Here is a 19,250-nt window from a genome sequence, read left to right on the forward strand (position 1 = left end):
CAAACCAGCTAGCTGCTTTTGGAAATCCACAGCTACGATCAGAGTTATTGTGAGATATGATGAGCAGATTCCTTACTTTCTGAAGTTTCACTTACAGAAATGAAAGTGACCAACAATTTTGAGCATTTCAATAGATTTCTAAAGCCACTGTTTTCTTCATGACCATTGGGTCACTAGATAATTGATAAGGATTTTAAAACACCAGTTCACTTTTGGATAAGTAATATTTCTATGGCTTTTTAATGGAGGAAAAAAAAAACTATTCTCATGAGATGACTTGCAATTTAAGTGCAGGTGTCTTACATCTGTGAGAATATTGCATGAGGCTTTATGCCCAATAGTGTGTATAGTGGAGCACAGAATGCATCCTTATGTTGACTACTATATAGTCACAAAAATATATCGAGTGCCATATGGAATTGGTTATTTTAGTGAATTTTTTTTTCTTAATGGAAAGACTTTAGAGAGAAAATCTGTTTGTAGAAAATTCTGATGAGCTTTTCCCATTTAATGAGTACTTGCATGATTTAAAACCGTGTTCCTTTCTGTAACAGGTTAAATTCATAAAGTTTCAGAGTTTTCTGTGAAAAATGTGTGAAAGTGGGATACTCCAGAAGGGGGTAATGTATTTACTGCAGCATCCCATGTTAGTATAAAAGCCACTAAAATAAAAAGCTTCTAAAATATTCGTACAAAGTAAACCATCTCCTAAAGAGACACTTAGAGACCACATTTGTATGCCCGGGTGTTGAGAGCTCTTATCAGAGCTGTGGTAGAATAAGGCTCACATTTCTATTTTTCATTTGAGAGAATATGACCTGAAGCAAGATTTCCTATGTCCTAAGTATGCATCTGAAGAGACAGACATCAAATTTTTTGTCTTATTCCTTTGACCAGAATTGCCACGCTCAGTAGTTGGGTGCTTTAATGGCAAGTTCTGATATTTGTTGTCCCAGCAAAAAAGTATTTCCTTATTCTGAATCCACTCAATTTAATTAGTTTGTCCCTTCATATTTTCTATTACTAAGACACCATCAGAACATATTTTGCAGGTAATGCATCCTATGATTAATGTATAGTTTAACTCATCTATAGAGTGCTTTTAGCTAGTGCTTTGTGCTTTTATTTTAGATGCGAATTCATTTTAAAACCCTGATGTGTTCAAAGCAGAATTTGTGAACTTACCAATGTCCCACTTGGCTCATTCCTCAGGCAGCCATAAGAATTCCCACACGGGAGATTAAATCTTTTTTGTTTCATCCCAACATGTCTTTACCTAGAGCAATAAGGACAATGAAGCACTGCCCCCTCAAGACTCCTAAAGGTCTCCCTGACCCTGACAGGAGTATAACTATTCCCTTTGATGGGGAGGAAGACTGACTTGTGTTTCTTTCTCCTTTTACTCTTCCAATAGAACTGCAAAACACGATGCTCATATAGAGCAGATGTAGAGATAGAGCAGGTGCTGTTGCCTGACTTTAATTAACTTTTTCTGTAGCAGCTTTATAAAGAAGGTTATTTCCCCTCTCCTCCAGTAGTGATTTGGCTTCTTATGATCCCCATCTTGTTTTTAGCCAGCCTTTTTCAATTCAGTGGAATTTGGATCTGGACTGGTATGAGGCTTCTGATGTAGTCAGGTGGGATCTTTTGGATCAATGTGGATACTGGTTGATAGTATTCCGCTTCTATAGTAGAGGACTTGTGAGCTTTTTCCCTTTGATTTCTACAAAAAAGAAAATGATAGCAGTAGTAATCTTCATTCATTATGCAGTATAGATGTTAAAGACTATTTGCACATTTGAATTAATACACAGATATACTGTTTGAAGGGGATTAATTAAAAAATAATCTTGATATATTGACAGAAAAGCATAACTAAGAAAAATGGTAAACTGGAGTGAAAACCTCCTGGGAAAAACTGCCAGAACATGCTTTTGGGAAAATGCTCAGTCGTATTATCATGCTATGCATAGCTTCTATTTAAGAAGTTTTTGTGAATCTGTATATACAATTTGAGATTAAAATTCTTAGTGGTAGTCATTATATTTTCCACTATGTCAACATATTGCACTTTTAGACTCCTAAAAGGAATATTTTCCCATCCCAAATCTAGCTGCTTTTAAGGATATCTGCCCTGGTGGAATGGGTTATACGGTTTCTGGCCCTCACAGAAACAAGCTATATCATCACCCTGCAGTTAGAGTACAGCCACCTGCCATTGGCAAGACCCCGATTACTCAGCCTGTTGCTAAAGGTACTTCTCCTCCACCTCTCCCAGCAAAGGAAGAGCCAGTGGAGGCACTGACCTTCTCACAGAAAAGTGAGACTGAGATGGCTGTAAAAGAAGGTGAGAGTGGGGAAATTTAGTCTTTCTCTGTTTCTGTGCATGTATCTTCCATGGTTTGTGTCTTTGCATGGCAACTGGGGACAGTGCAGGACCGAGAGGCACCACTCCCCACAGCAGAACATTCCATGATGCCCAGTGTGTTGCATCACGGGAGTTACTTCTCACAGGTTGTGGGTAGGTCCTGCCAGATGCTGAGACCATGGAGAGAGAACGAGACTGCTTTAATCTCAATAATTTTTATGATCAGAAATAGTACATATTTGTTGTAAGACTTTCTAAAAAAAAAAAAACAATATATATATATATGAATTCTAAAAAGGAAAGCTGCAATGGAAAATAAGAATTTATATGAAATTCCTACCACTCCTTCCCAGATAAAAGGTCATATTTGTGGGGGAAAAAAAACCCCAAACCACTCTTATTTGTCTAAAGAAAATTTAAAACTTGATTTTGTTTTTCTACAATAAATCCTTGCAGATTTGTTAGTGGCAAATTATATATCACTATGACATTAGTTTACCTTTAAAGTGTTTACAGATGTTGATATCCTTTGGAAGGAATTGAAAAGGTTTCATCAGTGAGTTAACCTATGTGCTTGTCAAATTGTTTCTGAGGAAGCAGGTAAACAATTAAGAAATCTAGAAGGGAGCTGAACACTGAGTAAATAAACATTAGATTGTGTGTAGAATCTTATTCTGGTTTCAGGTTAGTTTTTAGACTTGCTTCAGGAACATCATTTCATATTTCCACTATTTTGGAATGAGGTTTGAGCCTGAATTTTTTGTGAGATGGCAACAACCACTTTCAAATGTGATAAAATATAAATTGTAATAAAATGTTTTGTGAAAACTGATTAATTCTCTTTTTTTCTTTCTGATTTTAGTGGCAACTGCAGCTCCTGATCAGGTAAAACGTGATGTAATTTATCTAGGAATTATGAGATGGGATACAGATAACTGGAAGGATTTAGAATTTATGATTAACAAAAAGTTACTGTGGACTTTTTCAAACCCTGAGGCAAAAAGAGCTCCTTGGTTATAATGTACAATAACAGGCAGATAGTGAGGTACAGGAAAGAGACATTTGGTGGAGGGTGTGGTATATATCACTGTATCTCATTCTGGAGACTGTATTTTAAAGAGGATACTGAAAAATGCAGTGTGAAGAAGAGACACAGGTACTAACAGCTAGAGAAAATAAATCAGAGAGAAACATTATGAAGCTTTGAAAAGCATTTGTGACACCTGCTTATGAGACTGGTATTAGTGCCTAAGTTAATTTAATTGTTTAGGGTGTCCTGTGTCCGTTGGAGAAGAGCAAGTGTGTATCTGTGTGAAGTCCCCTATTCTGGGGGTTTCAGGTTCTCTGTGCTAGAGAGAATGGGATTTGTTGTGAATAATTGCAGCTGTGCTCCATTTCATTTTCCTACATGTTGAACTCAAAACGTCCCTCAGGCATTTTTGGAGGTTCCAGGCCCTGGTCAGAGGCATCTGAGACCCTGGCAGGCAGCTGGAAACAGCTGTGATTTTGAGTTTGAGCCATGGAATGATTTACCAACTTTGCAGGTGGAACAAGAAGTCACAAAAGTTTAGATATTATAGTAGAAGTAGTTACAAAGTAGAGGGAAGAATTTTTTAGTATTGTACAGGGGGGTTTTAACATCTATACGGGGGGGGGGGGTTTACTCTGTACATGGGGGTCAGAGGTTTTAAGATGGAGGAATGTAGGCCGGTCCTGTTTCTCCTCTTTCTTCTTCCTTACCTCCATGTTTTTGATGATGTTGGCACTCACAGATTGGTTTAGAGTAGAAAAGCACCATTTAACATAGGTAGTAGGTATTGGGGGAAAAACTGTAAACATGTAACACGTAATGTACCATATAAAAGATAGCAGCAGCCCTGGGCGGGGAGAGAGAAGAAGAAGACAGCAGACAGAGAGGGTGTCAGGGTGTGTGTGCCTCTGCCTGAGCTGCTGAGCAAATAGCAGCAGCCAGAGAAGACAATCTTTTAGATAGCTTGCAATAAACTGCCTTGACACCAAACAAGAGACTGCTGAGTTTTCTTTAGAAGTACAGGTTAGAGGAGAGACTTCACCACCACACAGAACCCCTGAACCAGACTGGGGTTCCGACACTACAAAGACATAAAAGCGTCTAACATTTCTATGCAAATAAGATGATGGGTTCGGTAGTTAAGAAAGAACCTTTCACAGTTGTCAGACACCTAGATGTGATTATATACTTGTGTGTGATGCTGAGCTGCATTCAAATGTAAGGAATTAAAGACCAGAGAATGGGAGAATTATGGAATGACAAAGCCAAAGATACTATTAGAAGCTCCAGGAAATGGCTGCTTCAAGTGAAATCAATGTTAAATTATATGCTATTGTATAAACATAGTATTTCGTGTTCATTCAGGTTTAAATTGGTGGTGATTAATGATCTGTTATCTAAAGCAGATTCTCATGTGGGAATGTTAGCTGTCTCAAGACAGGAGTTTGTGGGTAGCTATGATTTAAGAGCATGTTTTCAGAATGTTTCAGAATTTTTTTATCATTCTAGGAATTGGCTTCCATTGATCAAGAAAAGCAGCCTTATCTAGAGCCTGGGCAGCCTCAGCTTTCTCCTGGAATTTCAACAATTAACCTGCAACCACAGTTTCCAGGTAACTTATTTTAACGTTTCTTTCAGTATGAGAGAGTGCTTACGGTTCTTAAAAGAATGGGAAAATAGCAATTCTTAGAGGTTAATGAAAAAATGATTGGAGCTTCAAAAGCAATTTCTCCATGATCAAAAAAAAAAAAAAAAAGAAATAATGGAAGCAGAAGTGGGAGGAATTGAGAGGTTGGCCTTGGCTTGGTGACTTATTTAGGAGATAAAGACATATTTTAAGAAGTGGTATCCATAGTGCCTAGCTTATTCACATGTGAATTCTACAGGGTTGGGTGTTTTAAATGGTTTAAGGTGGGTTTTTTGAATGTGATTTATTTCCATTCTATGTCACACAGTAGTGATTGAGAAAACATCCCCTCCTTTGCCTGTTGAAGTTGCTCCTGAAGTCTCTACTTCAAGTGCAAGTCAAGTTATTGCACCTACTCAAGTTACAGGTATTGTACTCCTCTTTTAGAACTGCAGTAAATTAAGAAAAGGCTGAGTTCCTGACACTATTGTTCTGTGCTGTTGCTGAATTACCACAGTGAAGAGAATGTGGTCGTAGAGCAGAAGGAATATTCTGGAGAAGGTGCAGAACGGCCCAGCAATCAGGCTGCTATCAAGAGAGCCAGGCCCAGGTCCTCCAGGATGTACCTGCTGTTTTTGTGTCCACAAGTAAAGGATAGAAGATAAAATTAATAATTCACCTCAGATTCAGTTCTGGACTTTCTTTGCAGATCTGCAAGGCAAGTCCAGAACTGAATACTTCTTGAATACAAGTCAGGTTGTTAGACAGTCTATATGTGTTTTCATGAAGTATTAATGATGATGTTCATTGAGGGATGTAGAGTTCAAGGGATGTAGATCAGAATGTTCTACAAAAAGCAGGTGAGACATTACTGTAAGATCTACTTTGAAACGTTCTTTTGATGTTTGTGCTTCATCCTTTTTTGATGTATTATAGTTGCATCATTTACATCTATGTGTCAAGAAGTGAAAATAACAGAAATACAAGTAATGCACCTGCCATAGCTGAAATTTGTCTAAATGACAGCTGTGTCAAAAATACATCAAAATTTCTTTTGCTATACATTTAGAAACCAAAAGGTGAATGTACTGTATTTGTATACATGAGAGCATTACAGTTCACATTGGTTAGAATGAACCAGAATGAACACAGGCTTTGAAGTGATTGCAATATCCTGATAAATATTCTAGATGCATTCTTGTATATTGTAGAGATATTTAGACCTACAAAGAGGTTTTCTGGTTTCCATTCAGAGTGAGAAATTTCACATACTTTAATAAACAACGAGCTTTTCAAAATGGCTTTCATTCATGCAGGAATGGATTTTTGAGTTGATGCAGTGCACACGGGGTCTAAAGCTGTTTGTACAATTCTGTTAGTTAAATACTCCTGAATATACTGTAAGAGTAGAGAAAGTATCCTGTCCATCTGTAAGCATTCAACTGCTGCCTTCAGTTTGCTGTAATTACAGTTTATCAGTCCCATACAAAGGTTCAAATAGTTGTGATCATCAAACTAGAACTTGGAAGTCAGCTCTTCTGTGACTGTGCCCCATCTGCCAGCCAGCTTCCAGCTTCTTTACAAGGAAAGAAAGTTACCTTGCTGGGAGCTCACATCAGTTAGTAAAAAGAAAATGGCAATTTTCCATGTTCTGTTTTTTATTTCCTCAGGAAAATTAGTAGAACTAGAAATTGCTGTGTGCTGTAAATCAATATGTTGTTCAGAGATAATAAAGTAAAAATGCAGTAAGATTTGTAGGACAAAATCCTAAACAGGATTTGAAAAACTGACTACAACTCAAGCTGAGAAGTTTTTGAGTGCCTTATTTCTGTACTTTAAAATTTAGTTAAATTTAAATGTGACCTGTTTCTATATTGTCTAGATAATCTTTACAGTTAATTTCTTCTTTTTCAGGATTTGCAGTTCCATACTGCAGTATAACGTTAGTTTGTTGCGACTGAAGACAGTCATTAGTATTTTCTGCAGTAACACATATACTTCAGGAATTTCTAAAACTACTGTAAGGATTTAACATCCAATGCTGCCCATATCTGAATCTCCTTATCTTACAAAATACATCCAAGCCATTAGTAGATGAGTATCCTGTAAATCAGGATACCCACTGTAATCAGAAACTCACTGCAGTTATTTTCTTAATGTGCAATGCAAAGGTTGAGCCATATATATTTTTTTATTTTATCTTATCTTCATTCTCCTTTAAATTTTATGTACTGATTTATAGATCTTGGATGGGACATAAGATTATGTCACTAGGAAAAGTGCAGATGGTTTCTAGATTCTTCCAGATAAGGTATCCTTTAGAGAAATTCTGGACTTGCAAACTTGATTTACAGTTGTTTTCATGCCTTAGATTTCTGCTTGGATTACAGAGTATTGTTCACTTACTGAACTATATAAGTTTAACATTAAATTTCTCTTTGTTTGCTTAGAAATCAACGAATGTACAGTTAATCCTGATATCTGTGGAGCAGGACACTGTGTTAATTTGCCTGTAGGATACACTTGCATCTGCTACAAGGGGTACAAACTTAATGATCAGCAGACGAAGTGCATTGGTATGAAATTATGCTTTCAAAAATCTGAAATAATTGTGCTATGAAATGTCTGAAATGAAGAATCTGGTTAGGGGAAATCTCTACAGCGCAGTCAAGTGTTCTTTCCTCTGTTGAATGCTTCCAAACTACAAGGCATTTTTTTTCTTTGTCAAATAAAATTTGCAAAGTAGTCTCTATACAGCCTTCCAGCTACTCTGCCAGTGTGAATTTAATTAAGTGGAATGAAAACATCTTCCATTGTGATGTGAGAGAAAAAGTGATTAGGCTGACCATCTCCTCTCAGATGTGTATCAGGTATTTAAAAGTCAGACTACTAGGAAGAACTACACTTCAGTTTGGAAAAAGAATGAATTTGTGCCTGTTTCTCACAGTGATTTACCCAGCTACCAGCTCTGCAGGCAGACTAAGTCCAGGCATTTACTTAGATCATTCCTTTCAGCCTGCTAGTGAAAAGAGAAAGTATATCCTAAACAAACTCAGAAGCACAGTGAGAGATCTGTAAAGTAAGGTCTTCACCCCCTTTTAAGCTAGTAAATTCTAGATGATGATTCTCTGATGAGCATAAGGCAGAGCACAAAGGGGTCCTACATGAGCCATTTCAGCTGTATTGGTATCTTTTCTTCATTCAGAGTATACTGGTTCCTCTGTAACTTATATCAGAAAGAGTGTATTGTATCTGCAGATTAAATGCTATAAAATGTTCATGCCACCGAAGCTCAGTATTATCACGCTGTAACACATGCTGTCAGGTACAACTGCAGTATTGAAAAATAAATTATGCAAAACAGCCAAATGGCAACTTAGAATGCCTTTATTTCATCCAAATTTTATTAACGTTCCATGCTTGGAGTTTGTGCTCATGTTGCACACAGTGTAGTGATTTGAACTGTAATCATGTCACGTTCTTCAGGCCAATGCGATATTTTTGCAGTCTAAGCCAATAAGAGCATTTTTCTCCAACAAAAATTATTTAATGCATCTTTTTTTCATCTCTGAGAGAAAACATATATACCTTTTCAAATAGTTAAAGTAATTATAATATCAGTTCTTTTCAAATGCGTGGCATAGAATGCACAAAAAGAATCACAATTATATACTTTATTCTATAGTCTAATGTTATTTTCATTTCTTTTACAGATATTAATGAATGTGATCAGGCACCACATCTCTGTTCCCTTGGACGCTGTGAAAATACAGAAGGAAGTTTCCTATGTATTTGCCAAGCTGGATTCATGGCCAGTGAAGATGGAACTGACTGCATTGGTAATAACTAGTCTTCTTTATAGAAAATAAAAATACCAAAATTATTCAGGAAGCAAAGCTAAACCCTCTTAAAGTCCCCTTTTCAGCTCTTTTTTCCTCAATGTCAGTGGTACTGGACTGATTTCTGGGAAGTATATTTCACTGTCTCTCGCCAGGCGTTGTGGTGAGCAAAGCTGATACAGCTGTTTAGCTGATACTCCTTTTCAAAATGTTTGTTTGTTGAAAAACAGTAATTTATTCAGTACATCATTATTTAGGAAAACTACCAATTAGTAAAAACACCTGCTGTGTAAAATAAAAATATTCAACACACTTTCAATGAGTAGAAGATGAAACAAACTATATTTTTAAATACAGCTGCAAACAGCCCCAGACTTCACAAAGCAACACAAGCAGCCTGAAGGGGCTGTGGTCTGCCTTAGCTTAGTGCTGCCTTGGGCACTGCATACATGCAGCAACACACATTGTGTTTGAAGCCTGGATACTCCCCGGCTGCCTTCTATACCCTGGTTGTTTCTCAAATTCACTCTCTCTGTGATTATAAGCAGTGACGTGGCTTGCCAACAGCTTCAAAAATCCAAACTTACTACCTAGTGTTCAGTTAATGCAGAGTTTTGAAGAGATGCAATAATTCAATGCTTTGATGGTGAAGCAGCTTCTCTTTTCTTTGTCATCTGCAGATTTTGATGAATGTTCAAGACCTTACACTTGTGGAGAAGGCTTTTGTATAAACACTCTTGGCTCATACAGATGTGAATATTGTGATAGTGGATACCAAATGAACAGGAGAGGGGAATGTGAAGGTAGGTTTGGACTCTTCCCTAGTGGCAATGATGATTGATACTGATAGTGCTTCATTGCACCATTTATCGATAGCACAAAACCAGTGACAAACTACTACTGTTAACATTCCCTGCTGTTCAAGGGAGGCTTAGCACTGCAGCTTGAGCTGCAAAGGGACAAATCTTAGAGGGTGCAATGTTCAACAAGAAGCCTTTGTGAGTACTCTTCAATCTTTGTTGTTATTTGGTGTCTGGAACTGCAGTTCAATTCCTGCTATTTAAATTTAAGATGCTTCAAATTAGTTCCCCCACTGTGTAAAGAACCATCTTGGAACAGCCATTTTATCATCTCTTGCCAAGGAATCACTAACTTCATTGTTAGTCCCTGCCTGCTTGCTAAGTTTTTGTAAAAAAAAAAAAAGTTAATTTTCCATATATTATATCAGGTAGCAAGTGACAGGTTGACTTTTTAATATCTATATCAAGCAGATATTTCATGTTGCAGGAGATCCTAGCAAATCTGACCTTCAAAGCTTCACATTACTTTTTAGTGTGATATTTTTGTCTTTTTTCCTGGTATTTTTTTCATTTTCAATTTTTTTATTTATTTCAATGTTTCACAGACTCCAATCTTAGAACTAGTCTTTGCAAATCTTCTCTGTGACTTGGGAATCTGTAATTCAATTAGGGTAGAAATCAGACAATTACATCAAATTTGTTATTAAATAGTATGGTGGTAGTCCTCTATAATTTAACTTAACAAAATGTAATTTCTGAAACCAAATTCTCTGTTGAAAATTTTTTTAGGTTGCTTAAGGGGAAAATCCTCCTACATTAATCCATCAAACCAAGGAAATTACACATTCGGGGAATCATTTCACCTTGTCATCACTCTACTGACAGATTTCTAATTTCACAAAAAACTGCCTTCCACCCCCTCCACAGTTCAAAAACAAAGGCAAGAATCCTCCAAGCTGCACACAATACAGTTCATTGCACTTCCTCACCCCATCCTGATTCTGCCTTCAAGGTGTACTCACACAAGCTCTGTCACAGGCCTAGCCAGGGGAATGTAAAGAGTGCATATATGTTGCTGTAGAGTCTGTTGTTTCTGTAGAAGAGTGTTGTAGTCATACCTGAACATCATTGCATAGGATGAAGAATTCTTATAGAATCTTCTTATGATTTTTTTAATGCTTTTCCACATTTAGACTTTGACTAAAAATTTCCATACCAAGTACATCATTCATGTTTTGAAGGCAGACACAGTTCAGACAGTTCTGAGAAGAAATTACAGCAGAAGTGTAATTTTCTTTTTTAATTAAGTAAAAAAAAAAAAACAAAACTCCCACAGTACTTTCAGGAGAAACTTTTGCAGGTCTGCGTTGTAGCAACTGAAGAAGCCTGTTGGTGTTTTTACGAGAAAGTATTCTAAGCTGGGCAATTGTGATTCTATGAAAAATTGTAATTTGCCTACATCCAGTGAGTTGTTTGGAGCTGGAATATTCAATTCTCTCAAGCTCAGAGTATTGTCCAGTTAAATTATGACTGTTGGGAGCTCTTTGAGTTCTGTGAGCTTTTTCTCAAAACTAGGAGTGAATTTCCTCCCTTTGATCTGTGCTCAAGCAGTCCTTAATTGCAGAAGACAAAACTGCTAGGCCTGGGGCAGGAAAAGGATAGAAGCTTAGGAAGCTGAGTTTAGAGGTGACTGACAATTTAATTAGTTCTGTGCACTGCATGAAGGAAGTATTTCATGGGAAAGATTATAATTATTGTGTAATTAAATACCTTATTGTAAAATGATCTCGCACATGTGAGGAGACTGCAAGGAGGCTGCCTACACAGTTTTAATTCCAGAATTTCCTGATCATTGGTCATTGGGGCAGCTTAAGAAGTTGTTCTTGATCAGAGCCTTAACATATGAGTTCCATGTCTTTTTCAGGGCCTATCTCTTCTTGTCATGGGCAGTCTAGGACCTTGCCTGATGCAGAAAGTCCCTCTCTCACCCTAAACATTGCCAGCCTCAGTGATGTGGCTTGTGCCTTCTTTCAGACAAAATTAACTCCTTACTCCATGTAAACCTCTTTGATTCTCATTCACACAATTATGTTTTTAGTCCCAATAGCACTCTCATGCTGAATAACTCCACAATGTTGTAGAATACCAAACTGTGCTTTGCTTTTGGAAGGCAGAGTTACAATTTTACTGTTGTTCCAATGAACCTCTGAAGTCTTACTATAGGAAGAACCTCAGGCACTTCAGTATGGTAAAGGAGTAACATAAGGAAAGTTATTTTTACCTATGGTAGCCAGAAAGCTTATACACTGTATGTTCTGGAAGACCAAAGATTTTTAGTATAACAGAATTCAGATTCAGTTGCATGTATTATGAGCTACTATATTTCTCAGAGATGCCCCTTCGCTGGTATACATCTGTGTGAACTTATTCTTTCCTGTGTCTCTAACAGATAAATTACACAACTCTTTAAATGCTTTAGTATCACAGGAGGAGAGTCAGAGTAACCAGATTATTGTTCAGTGTTCTACTGTGGCTTTGTCCAATTTTTCCTTTTATCTTCTCTTTTGAAGACATTGATGAATGCCTGACTCCAACTACCTGTCCAGATGCACAGTGCCTTAATGCCCCTGGCTCTTACCAGTGTATTCCTTGCAGAGTGGGGTTCAGAGGCTGGAATGGACAGTGTCATGGTATGTTTAGTACTCTTTGTCTCTCTGCTTGTAGTTCTTGTTCTGAGGTGCTGTGTTTCATATTCAATCAGTGTTGTGACCTGATGACAGCACTGTGCCCTGGGTCCCCATTTCTTTCAAGAATAACTGAAAATATGAGATTTTTGAAATTTATGTTCTCAGACACAGTATATAAGAGGAAATCTTGTTTTACTGTAGATAAATGAGCACTGAATCTAGACTACAAATAGATATAATTACAAAATAAAATTCTTGAAATAGAAAGTGTGGAACAGAAAGGGGATGTATTGTCAGTGAAATACTAGTAGGTTGTTGCTTGGAAATGGAAAGACAAGTGAGTGCTAATATATCAGTGTGACTCAGGTTTTTTAGTAGAATATGGGACTTTGCTCATGGAGCATGTTAATTAAACTCCTTTATTATCCGTACTTCTAGCAAAACATTAGCATATCCTAAAGCCCCTTGTCTAACCTTAGGCTGGGGTTTAGGACAGATTTCACACATTTTACTTTTGTTGATTTGTTTGTAAGTGTTAGATTAATTTTTTTTTTTTTTTCAAAATCAGTTTTGACTATTTGAAATAGAGGTGAGAAAGCAAATTAATCCATTGTGCGAAAAGAAATAATATTTTGGAGTGCCACTTTTTGGGACACTAACAGAAACTTACATTTAGCATCAGTTGTGAAGGATCTGCTATCTGTTGCAAATACTCCTGCCCATTCCGTGTAACACATGCCCTGTAATTTGTGATTGTTGAAATAACCATGTTGCCTAAACAAGGTGTACAATAACCTACACTGAGGGAGCATTTGCATTACTGTTGTAGGGCAGATTGTCAGTGGCTTATTTTGTAATGGCTCCCAGTGCTGTGATTCGGTTCAGTTCACAAAGCAGTCCAAGAGCAGTGTTTGGATGAAACAGCTCTGATGCCTGGGATCTGCTGTGCTCCAGCTGCAAGTGTGGTGCTGATCTAGGGATCAAGATTAGAGCCAAGTTGCAGTGAAGCAATGACGTGGCCATTTTGCTGTAGAGATTGCACCATTTTCTTCTACCTTATCTTCTGAAGAAGTCATACTGTCTGAACAGATCTGCCATGTCATAGCTGCATATTTGGTCTTGTCATTTGCCTTACTGTGGAGGAATGTATTTCTCAAGTAATTTCATGGATTTTAATGAAGTTGTAACAAGCTATGAAATGTCTGCAACAAATTAATGGGTTTCTTTTTGCACAAATTACTCCACATTGATTTTTTTTCGTTCCTGCACACCTGCCTGGATTCCCGATGCCCTTGCAAAGACCATGGCATATGTACTCTGTTAGAGTGGTCTTACTTAACTCTATTTTTTTTTTTTTTTTGCAAAATGTTGGCCTAATTTTGCCTTCTTTTCCGGTATTAAACTTCATTTCTATACCTATTTATGAAAATAGCTTGGTTGAAAATTCCCTGGCATAACTTCCAGCTGTTTCATTCTTGCTAACCAGGTTAGTAGGAGGGAAATGAGAGAAGGCAGTTCTTTGCTCAGAACTAAGTCATGTAAGGAATATGTCTTGATTTAAAGTGATAATTTTTTTCATTGTATTACTGCATGTATCTTCCCTTTTTTTCCTGTTTTATGAAATGTTCTAAGCCTAGACATTCTTACTCACTTCATTAGCGATGTGATCAGTCCGTTTTTTGTTTATCCTAGGCTTACATCATGTTGGAAATGAGCTATACATATTTTAGAAAACATAATGCAGACAATTTTTCTTTAATCTGTAGTTCTACAACATGGCACCATTTAAATACACCAAAAAGGAAAATATTTCCCATTATCTGTGAAGGGTATTTAAATCCATTGTTCGATAAATTTATTTGTTTCTCCTGTTAGTTAGATCAGTTGCAGCTCTTCTGGCTTTCGGCAGTGCTGTTTTCAGTATTTTTTTACCTCACTTCATTCCTCTGCCTGTGCTTTATGCCATAGAAAATCTAGTGTAACAATCCTACAGATGAATCTTTGATGCCATTTATATTGTAATCTTGCAGGATTTAAAGCCGGGAACATAGCCATTTCTGTTTCATTAAGCCAAGTCAATCAGTTCACTTCAAACTTGGGTAGACTATATTGAATTGGAGTTTAGGTGGGAATGTTCAATGTATGTTGGAAGAAATGGAAAAGGACACCTGCACAGCCTGCCTCCTCATTGTCTTGAAATTGTCCCTCAGTGCATTTGTGTTGTACAGGGACTATTTGAAATAATTGTTTTTTAAGTTACTTTCAACCACTAATTCATTTTTATTCAATTTTTCTCTCTGCACATTTTTGCATTCAAATACATTCATATATCATTATGTGTCTAGAGCACATTTCTGTTTATTGATGAAGAAATTTAAAAAATAGGTTGACAAAACTTTATAGATCACTTCATCCTTGTGGATATCACTGTGGTGGGTTTTGAAGCGCATGGTTAGCTATCAATATTCAAATTGTACAGTTTTAAGGATCCTGTTAGAAGATACCAAAACTAATACAGAGGTAACCAGAGCTAATCCAAATACCTCTAGCCCTACTGTAGGGAGCACCAACAGAATCAGTTATAATTCTGGATTTCATCTCTAAAGATTTAAATTCTGTTCCTGGCTTTTCTGTTGGTTTTATGAGGAAGTTTCTTGATCTTTGAATGCCATGCAAAAATCAGATACAGTATTCCAGATTTTTTTGTCAAGCAGCTTGGAGATGAAAATGAATCTGTAAGAAGCAGTTTTGTTGTTTGATTGGAAATTTGTGTGCTTGAATTGGGTTCTCTGTGTTTGAACAGATTTTTCAGTTAGAGCATTGGACATGTACATTGAGAGCAAAGATTGTGTTTTGTAGAGCAAACACATTTTGCAACAGTAGTGAGCTGAGAAATAAGCCTTGGAGAAAGGAATAAGGAGTAACACCTACTGAATGCGATAGCACAGCACCTGTGGATCTGTGCTGTCATCTCTCTGAGAGTGTCACTTCTGCTTGGCCAGGCTGCAGCAGGACATCTTATTTACAGAGCTAGAGGCTCAAGTGAGGAACTGAGAGTTGTAGGTCACTGGGAATGTGGATGATAATGGTGATTTCAGTGTGTTGGGGGGAAAGATGGCCTTTGCCAAAGCAGGTGGTACAGGAGCTTGCAAAGAGCCATGCCTCTAAATACATGTCAGGAAAATAGTTACTGCACGTATTTACAATAGCTAATAAGGGTTATGGTGATTATTTAAAGGTGTTGAATCTTCCAGCTCTCCCTGTGCTACAGCTGTCTAAGTGGCTCAAGTGCATCAAATACTTAGCTGATGGGTTTTGTGTGCTTTTTTATGCTGATGGGGTTTGTGTGCTTTGTGGTAGCAAAAGACAAGAAAATTGGGAGTAATATGATTTCTGGCACATAAAACCAAAGAAAGGGTAGTTCTTTTCCTGCATCAGTGACGATAAAAAAATACAGCATTTTTCCATAAAATAGGGATGTGTGGTGACTACTGCAACCCTGAAATAAAGAAATAAAATTTGAAAACGAATTTTTTTTTTCTTTGAAAACCACTGCTAGAGGAAGACCAATAACTGTTATTTTAGAATACAGAACTAATTCTGGCTGGATTTATAGCAAAATATATTTCTTACTTTATTTTTATGTTTGCTTTTTGCTTTGTTGATTTATACAAATTGCATTCAGAAGGAATTCTTGAAAATTACTGTTAAGTAGCAACACAGCAATTTTCATGTCGGCTAAAGAAAGTGGCCCGTTTAATTAATACCTTTTAGAGAAGGATGCAAGTAGATGTCTATGGGATAGCTTATAGGAAATAAAAGCTGCTTTCAAGTCCTTCAAAAGGAAGGATAGTTTGTAACTGGGAAGAGAGATTTTGCACAATCCAGTTAAGTTCCTTGATGAGTATATAGAGTAGCCTTACAGAGGGACCTGCATGAAGTGCTAAAATCCCATTGAAATAAATTCATCAGGAATAATATTCATGCTTATGATATAATTTTAATATATTCTCAAGCTCAACTGAAAGGTGGTTGTACCCCAGTTAATTTCTTGCACTTTCTTTCTATTCACAGATATAAATGAATGTCAGTATGGCAATCACTGTACAAACGGACGTTGTGAAAATACAGAGGGATCCTTCAGGTGTTTTTGTGCCCAGGGTTTCAAACTCTCTGCATCAAAGGATCAGTGTGAAGGTAAGAAAGAATATTATAAAAATTCATAAGGTTGCACTTACCTTTTAGATAATATTTTTAATCTTTTTTTTAATCTTGCTTTTAAATGTACAACACTGATGCTAAAAACACAGAAATGTAAGAATGTGTATTTGCATTTTATGGTTTCTATGATCACATTGTAGATGTTGACATGTGTTATAAAGTCAGTCAAGAACATGTAGTAATATTTATATTGCTACACTGGAATTTTTGCAAAATCCATGGCATATCTGACACTTCAGAGGTTTAAGGAAAGTTTTGCTTTTCCTTCTTTATTTTTTTTTTCTCTGTGTAGGTGAGCAGAATCAAAAAGCCTAGGCTACTCCCCTTTGGAGCCCAGCAGTGTCAGTTACCACTGAGCAGTTAACCCTGCTGGCACAGGTGTCTCTGTATTTCCAGTAGTGCACTGACTGAGAGAGAGCTTGGTGGTGTATTTCTAGGAACAGTTCCTGTACCTCCAAAATGTCAGTTTCCCCATTTCTTCCATATCTAAAATTCCCATCAGGACTGCTCCAGTGGAAAAAAATTAGGTCTAAAGTTAGAGTGAAGTAGTCTGAGGGAGAACCTAGAGCAAGTACAAGAGGTATGAACTAGAGGGTACTTGAAACTTTTCCCTAATGGTGAAAATCTGTGACAGTGTCTCCAGACTGTGGAAGTGTACGGAAACCTACCTGTTTCTTGTCAGATGTTGGATTTCTTTCTTTTTCATTTTCCTCAGCCTTCCCTAAGTATTTCTGTACAGCACCAAACACTTTCAGACTTCTGAGCGCTAAAAATAATGCAGTAAAACTAAATCATCGTTCAAATATAAATTTGTCAGGAAGTTTGAAAAAAAACATCAGTGTAAATTAAGTGTCTTGAGTGAGTTAAATGTGCTGTTCAGGACACACAGCAGACTGATCTTGGGGAAAATACGTAGACAAAATTTGACTGCTTCCTCTGAGCCTTTCATGGAAAAGAGCCCTTGCCAAGCTGAGCTGGCATGTGCAGGCTGTTCTTCTTAAAGTGCACCCTTCTAAAGTAAGGACCTGTACACATGCCCAGCTGCTTCATGGAGCCCCACAGATTTCAGTGATCCTTAAATTCTAAACTTCTGTGGCTGCAAGGAACCATTACTTAAGAGGTCAGGCTGTACAGCCATAACACAGACCTGAAAAACCTCATTGAGTAACATTCTCCTGTTTGAATTGAAGTGTATTTCCAGAAAGACATTCAGCTGTGCCAAAATGCTAGAAGTGACCAAGAACTCACCATTGTCAAATTAAATACTTCTTAATTAATATTTTACAAATAACAGAGGGAAAATAAGCTTCCTAGCTCAAACAAGGCACGTGCTATATTCTGAATTTAAAGTGCCACTCGCCTCCAATACTTTGAGTTTTCCATAGACAAATTTAAGTTTGTTGTTCAAATCCATCTGTTAGCTCAGGCTGACCTCAGTTTATGAGAACTGAAGCACAAAGGGATTAGCAGTGTTGTGGAAGCAAAGAGACATTTCCCCACTGTTAGATGATTAATACTGCTACAAGGCAAGAATTTTAAGGAGCCTTAACTTAATAGGGGATTAGCCTGTCAGTGTGCATCTGAAAGCCGCACCCTGTTAAAAGGTGGTGATCCTGCTGGAAAGTATTTTGTGGGTTTTGCTGATTCACTGGAGCGGCTGACTTGTTACCTCTGCCAGATACAACAGAAACAAAAGCAGCTCTCAGGCAGCATGTGTGTGTGTATTTGTGAGTCTGTGTGTGCCCAGTTGTGCATGAGGGATAAATTGTCATTACAGGTGAGAATGTTGAACACAGCCATCTCAAGGAAAACACACGGTCTGCAGTTTCATATAATTTTATGTATTACATTGACTGTCTGTATTTAATAAATACAAACAAGTTAAGCAGGTCTGAATATTGATACAGTGCTTTACTGTTTTGTTCAGACTTGGTCTTTGTACCATTGATGAGTATTTTCAGATGTGTAACAGATCACTGTCTCTGCTGCTGCAGATATTAACGAATGCCAGCAGCGATCAGTCTGTACGAATGGACGCTGCAGAAACACAGAGGGATCTTTCAGATGTATCTGTAGCCAAGGCTACTCATTGTCATCTACTGGAGATCAGTGTGAAGGTAAGCTTAGGGACTACAGCTACTGACTCATTTTGTTCAATAAGATCTTGAATATTTCAGCTATAGGAGCAAACTCTCAAGAGTTATATGTTGCCTCTCTTTCTTTCTGTACGCTGCCAACCATTTGTTCCCACCAACACAGCCGCATATTTAATGGCTTCTTAGAATTAGTCACGGTCATCTTTCCACATACAAAAAGATTGTGCTTCCAACAGTAAGACTGGAAGACTAGTTGACATTATTACTGAGAGTAAGTTAGCCTTTCCAAACCTTATTGTTTGAAGTTCTGACACAGAGACTCTCTCTATTACAAAAGCTTCTGCCAGCATACACTATTCTCATGGGGGCCTGCTAGTTACAGTTTCTTCTCCAGCTGGTTTTGGGAACCTGCAGCCAGCCGCCACAATCACACATGTGCACTGGCAAGAGAAAGTATTTAGTAGATGACAAGTTCCAGCAGGATCTACTGGAGCTCACAGCTTGCACAGTCTCAAAATGCAGTCCAAGTACTGAGCTTGCAAAAACAAAAGTAAGAAGTGAAAGATGTACAATATATGTGGC

General features: G+C 37.4%; 1 protein-coding gene across 14 annotated transcripts in view; it reads left to right on the forward strand.

Moving 5' to 3' along the window:
• The window catches only part of LTBP1 (latent transforming growth factor beta binding protein 1), a 184,451-nt gene that overhangs the window by 119,357 nt on the left and 45,844 nt on the right, over window positions 1-19,250 (forward strand). For 5 of the 14 annotated variants that reach the window (XM_012572450.5, XM_030268501.4, XM_030268504.4 and 2 more), the window contains 10 exons: window positions 2,114-2,347; window positions 3,231-3,253; window positions 4,908-5,010; window positions 5,354-5,452; window positions 7,476-7,601; window positions 8,739-8,864; window positions 9,545-9,667; window positions 12,235-12,354; window positions 16,426-16,548; window positions 18,567-18,689. In XM_012572450.5, the coding sequence (XP_012427904.5) occupies window positions 2,114-2,347; window positions 3,231-3,253; window positions 4,908-5,010; window positions 5,354-5,452; window positions 7,476-7,601; window positions 8,739-8,864; window positions 9,545-9,667; window positions 12,235-12,354; window positions 16,426-16,548; window positions 18,567-18,689 (1,200 nt within the window). The remainder of the gene's footprint in view (window positions 1-2,113; window positions 2,348-3,230; window positions 3,254-4,907; window positions 5,011-5,353; window positions 5,453-7,475; window positions 7,602-8,738; window positions 8,865-9,544; window positions 9,668-12,234; window positions 12,355-16,425; window positions 16,549-18,566; window positions 18,690-19,250) is intronic. The other 9 variants (XM_030268498.4, XM_072927209.1, XM_030268507.4 and 6 more) reach the window with 6 other exon arrangements.

The sequence above is a fragment of the Taeniopygia guttata genome, chromosome 3 (assembly GCF_048771995.1).
Source record: "Taeniopygia guttata chromosome 3, bTaeGut7.mat, whole genome shotgun sequence".
NCBI lineage: Eukaryota > Metazoa > Chordata > Aves > Passeriformes > Estrildidae > Taeniopygia > Taeniopygia guttata.